A 14648-nucleotide genomic window follows, 5' to 3' on the forward strand; every position below is an offset into this window, starting at 1 on the left:
TGCTATACAAATTCTGCTTTGTAACAGCTTTTGTATCTCAATAAGAATTACCAGGTATGTTTTATTAAATTCATAAAAGCAGCAAAGAGTCCTGTGGCACTTTACAGACTAACAGACGTTTTGGAGCATGAGCTTTCATGAGTGAATACCCACTTCGTCGGATGCATGTAGTGGAAATTTCCAGGGGCAAGTATAAATATGCAGGCAAGAATCAGTTTAGAGATAACAAGCTTAGTTCAATCAGGGAGGATGAGGCCCTCTTCTAGCAGTTGAGGTGTGAACATCAAGGGAGGAGAAACTAGTTTTGTAGTTGTCAAGCCATTCACAGTCTTTGTTTAATCCTGAGCTGATGGTGTCAAATTTGCAGATGAACTGAAGCTCAGCAGTTTCTCTTTGAAGTCTGGTCCTGAAGTTTTTTTGCTGCAGGATGGCCACCTTAAGATCTGCTATTGTGTGACTAGAGAGGTTGAAGTGTTCTCCTACAGGTTTTTGTATATTGCCATTCCTGGTATCTGATTTGTGTCCATTTATCCTTTTCCGTAGAGACTGTCCAGTTTGGCCGCTGTACATAGCAGAGGGGCATTGCTGGCATATGATGGCGTATATTACATTGGTGGACGTGCAGGTGAATGAACTGGTGGTGGTGTGGCTGATCTGGTTAGGTCCTGTGATGGTGTCACTGGTGTAGATATGCGGGCAGAGTTGGCATCAAGGTTTGTTGCATGGATTGGTTCCTGAGTTAGAGTTACTATGGTGCAGTGTGCAGTTACTAGTGAGAATATGCTTCAGGTTGGCAGGTTGTCTGTGGGCGAGGACTGGCCTGCCATTCAAGGCCTGTGAAAGTGTGGGATCATTGTCCAGGATGGGTTGTAGATCCCTGATGATGCGTTGGAGGGGTTTTAGCTGAGGACTGTATGTGATGGCCAGTGGAGTCCTGTTGGTTTCTTTCTTGGGTTTGTCTTGCAGTAGGAGGCTTCTGGGTACACATCTGGCTCTGTTGATCTGTTTCCTCATTTCCTTATGCGGGTATTGTAGTTTTGAGAATGCTCGGTGGAGATTTTGTAGGTGTTGATCTCTGTCTGAGGGGTTAGAGCAGATGAGGTTGTACCTCAGTGCTTGGCTGTAGACAATGGATTGTGTGGTGTGCCCGGGATGGAAGTTGGAGGCATGAAGGTAGGCATAGCGGTTGGTAGGTTTTTGGCATAGGGTGGTGTTAACGTGACCATCACTTATTTGCACCGTGGTGTCTAGGAAGTGGACCTCCCATGTAGATTAGTCCAGGCTGAGGTTGATGGTGGGGTGGAAGCTGTTGAAATCGTGATGGAATTTTTCCAGAGAGAGTCTCCTTCCCATAGGTCCAGATGATGAAGATGTCATCAATGTAGCGTAGATAGAGAAGGGGCGTGAGTGGACGAGAGCTGAGGAAGTGCTGTTCCAGGTCAGCCATAAAAATGTTGGCATATTGTAGGGCCATGCGGGTGCCCATAGCGGTGCCACTGATCTGGAGATATATATTGTCATCAAATTTGAAATAGCTGTGTGTGAGGATAGAGGCACAGAGCTCAGCAACCAGTTGTGCTGTGGCATCATCAGGGATACTGTTCCTGACAGCTTGTATTCCATCTGTGTGTGGGATGTTTGTGTAGAGAATCTCTACATCCATGGTGGCTAGGATAGTGTTTTCTGGAAGGTCACCAATGCATTGTAGTTTCCTCAGGAAATCAGTGGTGTCACGGAGATAGTTGGGAGTGCTGGTGGCATAGGGTCTGAGTCCACATATCCAGACAGTCCTTCAGTGAGAGTGCCAATGCCCGAGATGATGAGGCATCCAGGATTTCTGGGTTTGTGGATCTTGGGTAGTAGATAGAATAACCCTGGTCGGGGCTCTAAGGGTATGTTGATTTGTTCCGGTGTTAGTGTAGGGAGTGTCCTGAGTAGATGGTGCAGTTTCTTAGTGTATTCCTCAGTGGGATCTGAGGGAAGTGGCTTGTAGAATTTGGTATTGGAGAGTTGTCTGGCGGCCTCCTTTTGGTAGTCAGACCTGTTCATGATGACAACAGCACCTCCTTTATCAGCCTCTTTGATTATAATGTCAGGGTGATTATAATGTCAGGGTTTCTGAGGCTGTGGATGGCATTGCGTTCTGCATGACTTAGGTTATGAGGCAAGCGATGTTGTTTTTCCACAATTTGTGCCTGTGCATGTTGGCGGAAGCATTCTATGTATAGGTCCAGACTGTCATTTCGACCCTCAGGAGGAGTCCATGTGGAGTTTTTCTTCCTGGCTTGCCAACTACAAAACCAGTTTCTCATCCCTTGATTTTCTCAGCTGCTAGAAGAGGGCCTCATCCTCCCTGATTGAACTAACCTCGTTATCTCTAGCCTGCTTCTTGCTTGCATATATACACCTGCCCGTGGAAATTTCCACTACATGCATCCAACAAAGTGGGTTATTCACCCACGAAAGCTCATGCTCCAAAACGTCTGTTAGTCTATAAGGTGCCACAGGACTCTCTGCTGCTTTTACAGATCCAGACTAACATGGCTACCCCTCTGATAATTAAATTCATAGTTAACTATAGCCAACAAAAAAATTTGTTTCAGATACAGCTAATAAAGACTAATGTCCCACAAAAGGAATTACATTTCATACATTAAACCTGTTCCCAACTAAACACAGCAGTGTATTAAGAGCACCTTTGCTCTAAAAGTGCAGCTTTGTCTGCTAGGTTGTCATAGTTACAACCTGATTCAGTGTAGCACATAAGAAGAAATTCCATCTGAACAGCATTTGACATTTAAATACTATCTTCTTATATTCACTATAAAGCCATGTAAAACTGTATTATGGGCACTGCATGTAATTCAGAATTGCAATCTATGTATGATGATACATTAAGTAAATTATCCAAAAGCCTGATGATAAACACACTGGAAAATCCAGTTAAGATATGTGCAAAATTTTCAGAGTTTGTCATATAACGGAGTAGATCCTTGTAGAGATTCACAAAGCTAGCTCATTACCCTTCTTCAAATCCCTCCTTAAAATTCTCCTCTGTCATGATACCTGTAATAACCTTGACAATGGCTAGCCCACTGGTGTGCTCATACCACTGCTTATCATGCTGATCATATTGCTTCATTATTTCCTTGCACTGCATGCTCCGTATCCATCAGTTGTCTGAGACTAAGTTCTTTGGGGGCAAGGACTGTTTTGTTTTGTCTGTACAGCACCTTGTACAGTGGGGTCCTGGTCCATGACTAAGGCTTCTAGGTGCAATGTAATACAAATAATAAAACAGCAAACAGATGAGTGTTTATAACCTGGGTAGGGGGGAATAGCTCAGTGGTTTGAGCCTTGGCCTACTAAACCCAGGGTTGTGAGTTCAATCCTTGAGGGGGCCATGTAGGGATCTTAAGCAAAATCAGTATTTGCTCCTGCTAGTGAAGGCAGGGGGCTGGACTCAATGACCTTTCAGGGTCTCTTCCAATTCTAGGAGATAGGTATATCTCCATATATATGATATGAACTACCATTTCCTTTCCCACTAGTATTACAGATTGGATATTTTTGATCAGCAGATGATTTCAATAATATTTCTAATCACTAGACTGAAGACACTAGATGGGAAGGAGTTTTATACAAAAAATGTAGGGGGTTTTTTTCCCCCTTTTTTTTTTTTAAACAGTTTATTTCTAGCTACTATTTCCTTTATAACCAGAGGGCTCTCTCTTTTATCTGAACCTTGCTTTCTAAAGAATTCAGGTAAAATTAGCAAAGTGTCTACATCACTTAGGAGCTTGTGACCCATTTTCAAAAGCACTAAGTCACTTAGGAGCCCAAGTCCAAGTGACTTGCACGATGATGTAGGTGATTCTGAAAATGGAATTTAGACACTTGCAAAAAAAATCAGGAATCTTTATCCTGAGATCTCAAAACATTTTTCAAGTATTGTTGAATCTATGTGCAGACACTGAAATGTCACATTCAGGGTACATCAAGTACAGCAATTTTGTGCCTTCACACCATTGTCTAGTTATTATGACCCAAGTCTTTCATGGGTAGTTCCTGCCAAGTGAACTGGATGGAAATCTAGTCATTAGAAGATTGGCTATGTCATTTTATAAATTTTAAAAGTTCTTGGGATTGTATATTTGCCTCAAGCTTTCTGAGCAGCACCACACAGATTTCCCCACTGAGCTAGTAAAGCTTATTAAAAACCTAGGCTTTTGGAAAAATTGTTCTTTAAGTGTTCAAGAATTGAGATGTTAATGTTGAGAGATAGCATTAACCCTAATGTGCTTCAGTGCATTACAAAAAGCTCCTTTAAAGTAGTAACTATACACACGAGGGTCAAATTTAGCTATCTGGGTTGGTTTAGGAAGTAATTCCAGTAATTCCATCAGAAGTCCTCTAACTCTTATTCTTTAACGCACAAGCCTGGATATTTGTACAATAGAGTTCCCTGATGAGTAAAAACAGAAAACAGAAAGTTACTTAATACTATGCACTAAAACTAAACATGAAATTGTCATTCAGGGGCATCACCCCATCACATGACAGAGAAGAAATTCACAATGGCAAAAGTGTGCTTTGGCTCTGCCTTTTAGCTTCATTTATTACTAGTGTCTGCCAGTTTTTGGTTTCATTTTCATTGCCTGAGGGTTTTCTGCATTTGCAGAGAAAGTTTTGAGCAGAGAAAAGCCCTGAGACTCCAAATACATTTACATTAAAAGCTTTTTTGGAAAGCGGAGAAAGCTAACTGGGAAGTGTGGAGGATTTGCAAGTAGTCACTGCCTATTTTGGGGGCTAGATCAGGCTGAAAAGGTCCTAAGGGTTTTGGTGTCCTGGCTGCCAGTACTTGTTTGGTTAATAGAGAGGAATTAATGGGATATAGCAACAAGAAACAAGACTCCTGGGAAACCATAACAGTGGCAACAGAGTTATGGGTCATTTTTTAAGATCAACACACCTGAATCCAAGAAGAGAAGAATGCAAGTAATAGTTCAGCAGTGGTAGCCATCATGTTCTGACATTTCCCTACATTAGTCAGACTCAGACTTAGCCAGCAGAAGTATCTTCGAAAGTTCTCTCATTAGCTGATGAGACTATGAAGACACATTTCACTTCATAATTAAGACTCAGTAGCTCCATGAGCTTCTGAATATAAAGCCTCCCATGAATTCTTAAAAATAAGCCTACAAATAGGGATTAAACAATGAAAATTGTTTCCGTGAGCCCCAAAGCTCTCACAGGCATTTGCTGGAACAAAAACCATTGCTATGGACAAAGCTGGAGACTCTTCAAAATAGTACTAATCAAAGAAACCCACGTAATTGTTTTAACAGTGGCCAGTGTCAGATGGTTCTAAGAAATATTGTTAGCAATTGAGAGAGTGCTCCCTCCACTAGCAATCATGGATGGATGGATGCACACACACTTTTTACATGTGACAAACTTGCTAAATAGTTCTTGCTTACCTAATTTCTTCTAATGTTTTGAATGATATTCTCTCTCTCTCTCTCTCTCTCTCTCATGTTCATAAACTAAAGCTTAGAAATTTTCTTCCAATACATTATATACAGTATAAACATATCTATGTGATCAGAAGACAGACTATTACAGTATATGGATAACTAACAGTCTCAGGGCTATCTCAGTTTATTTTTTATTTGAATTGTTTTCACTCTCCATTTTTTTCTCTCCACAAACATTCTTTGCTGTAGACATTATAAAAGACAGTTACCTTTTTCCATAACTGTGTTCTTCGAGATGTGTTGCTCATGTCCATTCAACTTACGTGTGTGTGCTCGCCACATGCACTGGTGCCACAAGCTTTTCCCTTAGCAGTATCCATAGGGGACCAGTTCTGACACCCTTGGAGTGGCACGCATATGCTGCGGCATATAGGGTGCTGCCGGCCCCCGTCACCCTCAGTTCCTTTTTCCCCGGAAACTCTGACAGTGGGGAATGGAGGACGGTTTGTGGAATGGACATGAGCAACACATCTTGAAGAACACCAGTTACAGAAAAAGATAATGGCCTTTTCTTCAAGCGATTGCTCATGTCCATTCAACTTAGGTGGCTCCCAGCAGTACCCTTAGAGGTGGGTAGAAAGTTCACGGATATGTAGATTGCAATACAGCTCTGCCAAACCTGGCATCGTCCCTGGCCTGTTGCATGAAGGCATAATGGGCTGTGAACATGCATACTGAGGACCACGTCGCGGATTTACAGAGGTCCTGGATTGGAACGTGTGCCAGGAAAGCCGCTGAGGATGCCTGCGCTCTAGTTGAGTGGGCTCTGAAGATCAGCGGCAGAGGGACTCCTGTTAACTCGCAGCAGTTCCAAATGCAAGATGTGATCCAATTAAAAATCTTTTTTGTGGACACTGGGAGGCCCTTCATCTTATCAGCTATAGAGATGAAAAGCTGAGTCAACCTACCGAAAGGTTTTGTCCAGTTTAAGTAGAACCTAGGGCCTCTCTTATGTCCAAAGTGTGAAGATGCCTCTCTTCATTAGTCTCATGGGGCTCAGGGCAGAAGACTGGAAGAAAGATGTCCTAGCTCATGTGGAAAGCATACATCACTTTGGGAAGGAAGGCCAGGTGAGACCGGAGCTGGACCTTGTCCTTATAGAAGACCATGTATGGTAGTTCTGAGGTCAGGGCTCGGAGACTCGCCTCACTGACATCACTGCCACTAGGAAAGCTACCTTCCATGATACGTGAGACAGGGAGCACAAGGCCAAAGGCTCAAAGGGCGGACCCGTGAGCCTGGACAGAACCAAGATGAGATCCCACTGAGGGGTCGGGAATTGAACTTGAGGAAAGAGCCTCTTGAACCCTCTAAGGAACCTGACAGTCATGTCATGGGAGAACACTGTCTGCCCCTGGATTGGCGGATGAAAGGCTGAAATAGCCACCAGCTGCACCCTAATAGAGGAATGCACCAGGCCCTGCTTCTTAAATGGAGCAGGTAATCTAAGATTGACTGCACCGGAGAATGTGAAGGGGAGATGCCCTGTGCAGCCGCCCAGCAGGAGAACCTCATACACTTTGCCAGGTAGGTCTGCCTAGTTGAGGGCTTTCTGCTCTGGAGGAGGACCTTCTGGACCCCTTCTGAACAGGCCTGTTCATCCGGGTTCAACTACACAACATCCACGCTGTAAGGTGGAGGGACATGAGTTTGAGGTGCAAGAGTCAGCTGTGATCCTGTGACAGCAGGTCCGGTCGGTTTGGCAGGGGCCAGGGAGGGACAGCAGATAAGCTTGATAGTGTCCTGAACCAGCACTGGCGAGGCCACACCGGGGCGAGCATGATAAGCTGAGCCTTGTCTCTTGATTTTCGCTAGGACTTTGCTGATGAGCAGAATTGGAGGGAACGCATACATCAGGCTTCCTGCCCACGGCAGGAGGAAGGCATCGGAGAGGGAGCCCCCTGCCCAGACCCTGTCTGGAGCAAAACCTGTGGCACCTCCTGGTTCTGTCTGCTGGTGAACAAATCCACTTGGGGAGTTCCTCACCTCAGGAAGATCATGCCGGCTACCTCTGGGTGGAGCACCCACTCATGGTGAGAGGAGAAATCCCTGCTTAGCTGATCTGCTAGCATGTTCCTGGCACCTGAAGGGTGACACGCTTCTAGATGGTTGATGCAGAAGTCCCACAGATGAGTGCCTCTTGGCAAAGGGCCAAAGATCATGCTCCATCTTGTCTGTTGATGTAGAACATCGAGGCTGTGCTGTCCGTAAGGACTCTGACCACTGTGCCCAACAGGTGAGGTAAGAAGCCCACACATGCTCTGCATACTGCCCTGAGCTCTTTGATGTTTATGTGTAGCATTGACTCCTCTGGGGACCACATACCTTGGTTCTGGAGGGTGCTGAGGTGCGTGCCCCTTCTGAGGTCTGAGGCATTTGAAACCAACCTCGACTGAGTGAGGAGTGCTGATGAAGGGAACTCTTTCCAGGACTTTCCCAGGGTTGGTCCATTGCAGCAAGATAAGTACCAACGCAGGGATGGTGATGACCTTCTCCAGGGATGGTGGTCCCTGGACTGGGAGTAGACAGTTGCTAGCCATTGCTACAGGGGTCACATCCAGGACCTGGCGTGGCACATCACATATGTACACGCTACCGTGTGACCTAGTATGCGTAGGAAAACCCTGGCCATAGTCAGGGGAAATGCAGAGATTTCCACAATGAGGTCTGTCAGTGCCTTGAATCTCTCCAGCAGCAGGAATGCCCTGATGCAGGTCGAGTCGAGCACCACTCGGATGAACTTTATCCTCTGTACCAGAACGAATGTGGATTTTTTGTCATTTGCCAACAGGCTGAGGCGACGGCACGTGGCTAGCAGCACTGCGATGTTCCCTTGGACCTGGAGTTGCCCTTGATGAGCCAGTTGTTAAGGTACAGATAGATCCTGGATACCCCGACATCTGAGGTAAGCTGCCACCACTGACATGCACTTGGCCAAATGGGAGGACTGCAAACTGATAGTGGTCAGGACCTACTGTGAACCAGAGGAAGCGTCTGCCTCCTTTGAAGATGGCAATGTGGAAGTATGCATCTTTCAGATGGAGGGCAGTTTACCAGTCTCCTGGATCTAAGGAGGGGATGATGGAAGCCAGGGAGATCAAGCGGAATGTCAGTTTCGCTAAGTAGCAGTTCAAGCTCCGCAGGTCTAGTATGGGCCGCAGACTGCCCTTGGCTTTGGGGATTAAAAAGTATCGAGAGTAGAACCCCTTGTTCCTACAGTTGCCAGCTTTCACAATAAGCTGAACATCAAGCTAATCCCTTTCAAAACAAGGCCAAAACAAGACAATCCCCAAGAACCCCAAAACTCTATGTGACTAGATCCTCCCACCATGTGCAGTCTGGGATTGTGGTGGGCCTGCTGTGCACAGTGTCTCTCCCCCACACTTGTCCCTGCTTGCCTGGAGCCTATTAAAAAAAAAAAAAAAAAAAGGCAACAAGTTACAAGCCAAAAACTAGCCCACAAGCAACCCAAATGCCAATTAAGACAAATACAAGCCTAATTTCTGCGTTTTTTCTGCAGGTTTGGCATGTCTGCTTGTTCCTGTACTCCACAGGAACTACTTCCACTGCTCCCAGCTGGAGCAGACCCTCTACCTCCTGTATGAGAAGATTCTCATTAGAGGGGTCCCTGAAGTGGAATGGGGAGGGAGGGTGGGTAGAAAGTAACTGAAAACTGTAACCCTGCACCATCATATTGAGGACCCATTGGTCTGATGTTATAGACACCCACGCAGGGAGGAAGGAAGAAAGAAAGACAGTTGGCAAAACAGAGGGGAGGAAGGATCTGGGGAACAGTCCAGTAGGTCACCCTCTGATGTACCCTCAAAATGGCTGTTAGCCCATCTGCTTACAGCGAGTTGAGCCCGCCTGGGATGTAAACGGGGGTTGGTGGCCAAGGTGCTTCTTGTAGCCCCTGGATCTTTTGTGGGGAGGCTCCTGGCGAGGGTGGTTCCCCTAGCTCTAAGGCTGCTGTGGCTTAAAACTGCTTGCAGGCAGGGCCACGGATGTACAGGCCCAATGTTTTCAGGCTTGTGAGGGAATCTTTCAGGCCACGGAGCTTAATGTCCATCTGTTCTGCGAACAGGGTGTGCCTATCGAAAGGGAGGTCTTACATTGATTGTTGAGCCTCCGAGGAAAGACTAGAGGAGCAGCCACGAAGCCCTACACAACAAGATGGCCAGTGCCCTGGTACAGGCAGCGGTGTCTGCCGTGTCCGATGTCACCTGGAGAGCTGCTCTGGCTGCAGTTGAGCCCTCATCCAGGATCACTCGGAATGCCTTCCTACAAGCCTCAGGAAGGATGCTCTTGAACTTGGTCATGGCCTGCCACATATTAAAATCATAGCGGCCTAGTAAGGCCTGATGGTTGGCCACCTGCAACTGCAGACTAGAGGACGAATAAACTTTACGTCCAAACAAGTCCAGTCTCCTGTCTCTCCCTGTGGCTGACCGCCTCTGCCACCAGGGAATTGGGAGCAGGGTGGGTATAAAGGTACTCGTGGCCCTTGGATGGCACAAAGTACTTGTGCTCCACCTTCTTGGAGATCAGAGGCAAGGAGGAGGAGGTTTGCCAGAGGGCATTTGTAATTTTAGTGACCACCTCATGTAGGGGGAAAGCTACCCTAGCTGGGGCCATGGGCCAGAGAACATTAGGAGGGAATCTGAGAGTTCCTCTAACTCCTCCATCTGGAGGCTCAAGTTGGCAGCAACCCTCTTTAACAGCTCCTGATGAGCCTTAGGATCATCCTGGGGCACTGGTGGAGGGAGCCCCACTATGGCCTTGTCTGGCAATAAGGAGGAGAAGCCAGTTCCAAGGGGTCCTCTGCAATGATAGGTGGTCTGGCGGCTTGCTCACCCACTTTCTCCTGTGCCTGTGGGGTGCCTGCAGCCGAGGCCTCTTGGACTGGAAGGGGGGCAGTAGCCAGTCTCTCTGAAGCTCTGGACACCGAGCAGGTGGCCAGAGGGGGCTGAGTGAACCCCCATGGGTTCTATGGATACCACTGTGCTGGCCATAGAGTCTGAGGTCACAAGCCCAGCTGCAGTGCAGCCGACATAGTCTGCACCGTAGATGCTGGAGCCTATCCTGCCACTATGGAACCTTGCTTCGAACCTGAGCCAGAGTTGCTTCTTTGTGATCAAGATGGGGCTGATTGGTGCTTCTGTCCTGATCGGTACTGGTTGCCCCCCTCGGAGTTGGATCTGGCTGACCTTGACGAGCGTCTGGATTGGGGCCTCAGTGACAAGCAGTGCTTGGCGGATCCGCAACAGCCCCGGGCCAGCGATCTATGCCTCACGTTTAATGAGCAATACTGGGATGTGGGCAAGGTTCGGGAACTAGAGTAGGCTTGGCATCATGAAGATGCAGCTGCACGTGGTGACGCAACCCTGGGGGATGCTACCTGTCCCTGGAGCAGCACTGATGCCACGGAGATTTCGGGCACCGAAACCAAAACTCCTGCCAGGGGGCACGTGCCTCCAAAGGTCTGCGCCCAGTCACCATGAGCTGCGCCTCAAGCCTCTCTGCCCTTGTCAAAGGTCCAGAGACCAGAATGGGTTGCAAAACTTCTGCCTATCACAGTCAGAAGCATGTCAGCTGCAAGAGGGTGACCGCTGGTGGGACATCCCCCGTGACGGAGCGCGCGCTGCCAGAAAGGTGGAGACTGTGGTGGTCCCAATGCTGGCTTACCAGGAGGGACATAATGTCTTGCGCTGCTTTGAGGGCCTCTGGTATGGATGGCACCCAGAGCTGACGAGGACCTCTGCTGCTATCCAGCGGGGAACAGGCTGGGCTACACCACTCAACCTGAGCTGCGGCCCGGAATCCCTAAGGGTGCGAAGAGGCACCAGAGACAGGGGCTTGGTCCACCCCCGACTTGTCCTTTCCCTTGAGGGAAACTGGAGACCTTCTTTTCTTCCTGGGCTTCTTGGCTAGAGCCACAGAAGGAGATCAGTGCCAGCTCATAGACGGTACCAGCGGGACGCTGTGCACCAAGGTCATGGTGCTTGGTGTTGAATCGGAGCACTGTTCCAGCATCAGGGTAAGGGCAGACTCCATCAGAAGCGCCTTCAAATTAATGTCACGCTCTTTCTTTGTCCTGGGCTTGAAGGACTTGCAGATTCTGCACTTATCACTAACGTGACCTTCACCCAAGCACCATAAACAACTATTATGTGGATTGCTAATGGGCTTGGACCTTTTACAGTGATCACGGGGTTTAAAGCCTGGGGACTGGGGCATGCCCCTCCTAAGGTGAAGTCCCTTTAGTGACCTACTAAATCTCTAACTTAACAAATAGGTTGAACTAACCTAGAGGGAAACTATACGCAGTAATATTTGCAAGAGGCAAATAAATTCAAAGGAACAAAAAGCAACAGTTCTAGCTGAAGAAGCATAAGTTCCATGCACAGTCACTGCTGGCAAGAAGGAACTGAGATTGGAGGGGGCCGGCGGTGCCCTATATGCCACAGCGTACGCGCACCACTCCACAGGGTGCCAGAGCTGGTCCTCCCTGGATACTGCTGAGGGAAAAAAACTTCTGGCAGCGGTGCATGTGGTGAGCGCACACACCTAAATTGAATGGACATGAGCAATCACTCGAAGAAGCAGCAGCCATATTTATTTCTTATTATTGCACTATCATGACTTTTTGTGATTTTTTTTGTTTTGTCATACATACTATTGATAGACATACATTTATACTATGTATACCTATGTGTATATTTTCCACATACTGTATATACACATTGTCTGAGACATACACAATGGATTCTGTTTAATTAAATCAAAAGCTTAAAAGATATAGAACTGAAAAATAGCTAAACAACTTCCTTGCTTACCGTTCTACGCACTCCTTTACTACAGCAAAATTGCCATCACCAATCACCTTTCCCACTCTGTATTTCTCAAGAATAGTGGATGACCCTGAGCACTTGTTTCCATTCACACCTGCACAAAAAGCAAGGACAATAATGTAAGGTGGAGAGAGACATCAGCAATATGGCATATCCCCACAGAGTTCAAGAGTACAATGTAGATATTCCTAGAAACAAAATAGAAATGTAAAAATAAACTATGTTCAGTACAATCTGTCCCTTTGTTTTTATTTCAAAAGAGCAACAAGAACTGTTAAAGCTTAATCAGAGCTGTGTGACCTTCTTGTCCTTGTTAACATATAAGAAAAACATTTTCTTATATTATTGTCATTTCTATGTTGACAAATCCCAAAGGTGACAGAAATTCTAGTTAAATGTTTAACTCCAGCCGTGTCCTGACACATTTAGCTTTTTATTAAGAGGGCCTTCTTTTTCAAATTTAGTTTTCATTGGTGTTTTCCTTGAGCACAAAAAAAAAAAAAAAAAAAAAAAAAAAAAAGGAAAAAAGGAACGGAATTACAAATTCATGAAAAATAGTAAAAATTTGGTAATAAAAAAAGACAGTTATTTATGCATTTAACTAATGAGGAAAATTTCAGATGACTAATTAAACATATTTTATGTTGTTTGAGGCTCTTCTTATACCATAAAAAAGTAACAACTCTTGACTCCTCCTTGCTTAGCACAGACAGCAGCTATCATACAAGTCTCTTGGCTAAACCACCTATCCAAGACTTTCTCTAAGGTGCAACAACATATCCAACTAAATATTGAAGACTGCAATTACATTTTGCTTGTGTATTAAAATTAAACCAAAAACATTCAAGAGACATTACATTTTACTGACAATATTGCCTATGGATCTCATCGTCTTTGATATGTTTCATTAAAGAGCTAGTCAGGTCTAGAAGTTAGCTAGTCAGAGCTAATAGTTGTCTAGAAAATTTGGCACTGAAATTCTATGTACCAAATTTCTTGTCATAGTGCCAAACTACAGATAAGTTTTATAACTGCTAATGTTAAGGGTTTTTTTTTAAAACATTGTATCTTTCCTTAAAACCAGTTAGTTCTACAGTATAATAGTGTCATCCCATTTTAAAGACTTAATCGCTTTATTAAAGGAGATAAGAACTAGTTTTAGATCCTAGCAACACTTCTATCTACACTGGAAATAGACGTCAAGTAAAGTAGATCATGGCCTTAAAACCTGTTCTTTATTAAGTTTCTTGTCTTGCTCTCCCACCCTGACTACCACCACTCTTTCACACACATTAAGAGACATCAATTTGCAAGTATTTTTGTAGGAACAAGATCATAAATTTTTTACTAGCCTCCCTATTCTCAACAGATTATTTATTTGGTAATGAAAAACAAATAGATTAACAAAGTTCCCACAATGGTCATAGAGATTTATCCATAAGATGATCTCCTACAGAACTGAAAAGGTAAGTTTAGAATGAGGGGCTGGCTGGTCTGATGACTCCACTTGCAGCAAAATGGGCTACCATGAGGAAGACTACAGTTCCAATCCAACTACAAACACCTTACTTTTGCGGGGTCACCATAGACACAACGTTCATAATTTCCATGAATGGGCTGACTGTATCACTCTAAAGTGCCCACTGGGATTTGACTGAAGAGCAGGGCTTTTTATTCATTCTGCATCCTACAGCTTTTTCCAGAATGACTTGGTGATGTTGAAGCTGGGGATAATGTTGCTTGGGAGCAAGGAGATGATTATAAATATGGACTAGTATAATGCTATAAAGATGGACTGGGTGAAAAACCTTGAACGCTGGCAGGCTGAATACCTCAGGTCAGATCTTTAGAAACAAAGAAATCTTCTTGTAAGGGGAGCCTCAGTCCCGAAGTCAATACATCAAGAAAAATTTTAGACCAGAGCTGCTGCTTGTAACATATAAATCAAGTTATAAGAGGAGTGTATTAATGAAGATATTGCTATGGCATGCACGTTATGAGTTGTTGAGGTTAAGGACTCTGGATGAAACTCTCTCTGCATCCGGGCAGTCATTAATGGGATTGTGTGGATTAAAGCATGTTCTGGACAGTGAAACTTTTTCCGAAATTCTTGTGTGTTGTTGCGTAAAGAAGGGCCATACTGCAAGACCATGTGACCAAGCTTTGGGTTAGAGGGTTTCCCAGGTGTAAATTCCAGGGAGCTGAGTCAATGTTTTGAGCAGTGAGATTCCAGGGGAACTCAGAAGAGAAAGAGGCTCAA

At 45.4% G+C, this 14648-nt stretch overlaps 1 protein-coding gene across 5 annotated transcripts in view; it reads right to left on the minus strand.

Annotated features, from left to right (window-relative positions):
- DCLK2 (doublecortin like kinase 2) overlaps positions 1 to 14648 on the minus strand; it is a 144340-nt gene that overhangs the window by 37204 nt on the left and 92488 nt on the right. For all 5 annotated transcript variants that reach the window (XM_030564331.1, XM_030564326.1, XM_030564330.1 and 2 more), the window contains one exon: positions 12374 to 12482. In XM_030564331.1, the coding sequence (XP_030420191.1) occupies positions 12374 to 12482 (109 nt within the window). The remainder of the gene's footprint in view (positions 1 to 12373; positions 12483 to 14648) is intronic.

The sequence above is a fragment of the Gopherus evgoodei genome, chromosome 5 (genome assembly GCF_007399415.2).
Source record: "Gopherus evgoodei ecotype Sinaloan lineage chromosome 5, rGopEvg1_v1.p, whole genome shotgun sequence".
Taxonomy (NCBI): Eukaryota; Metazoa; Chordata; order Testudines; family Testudinidae; genus Gopherus; species Gopherus evgoodei.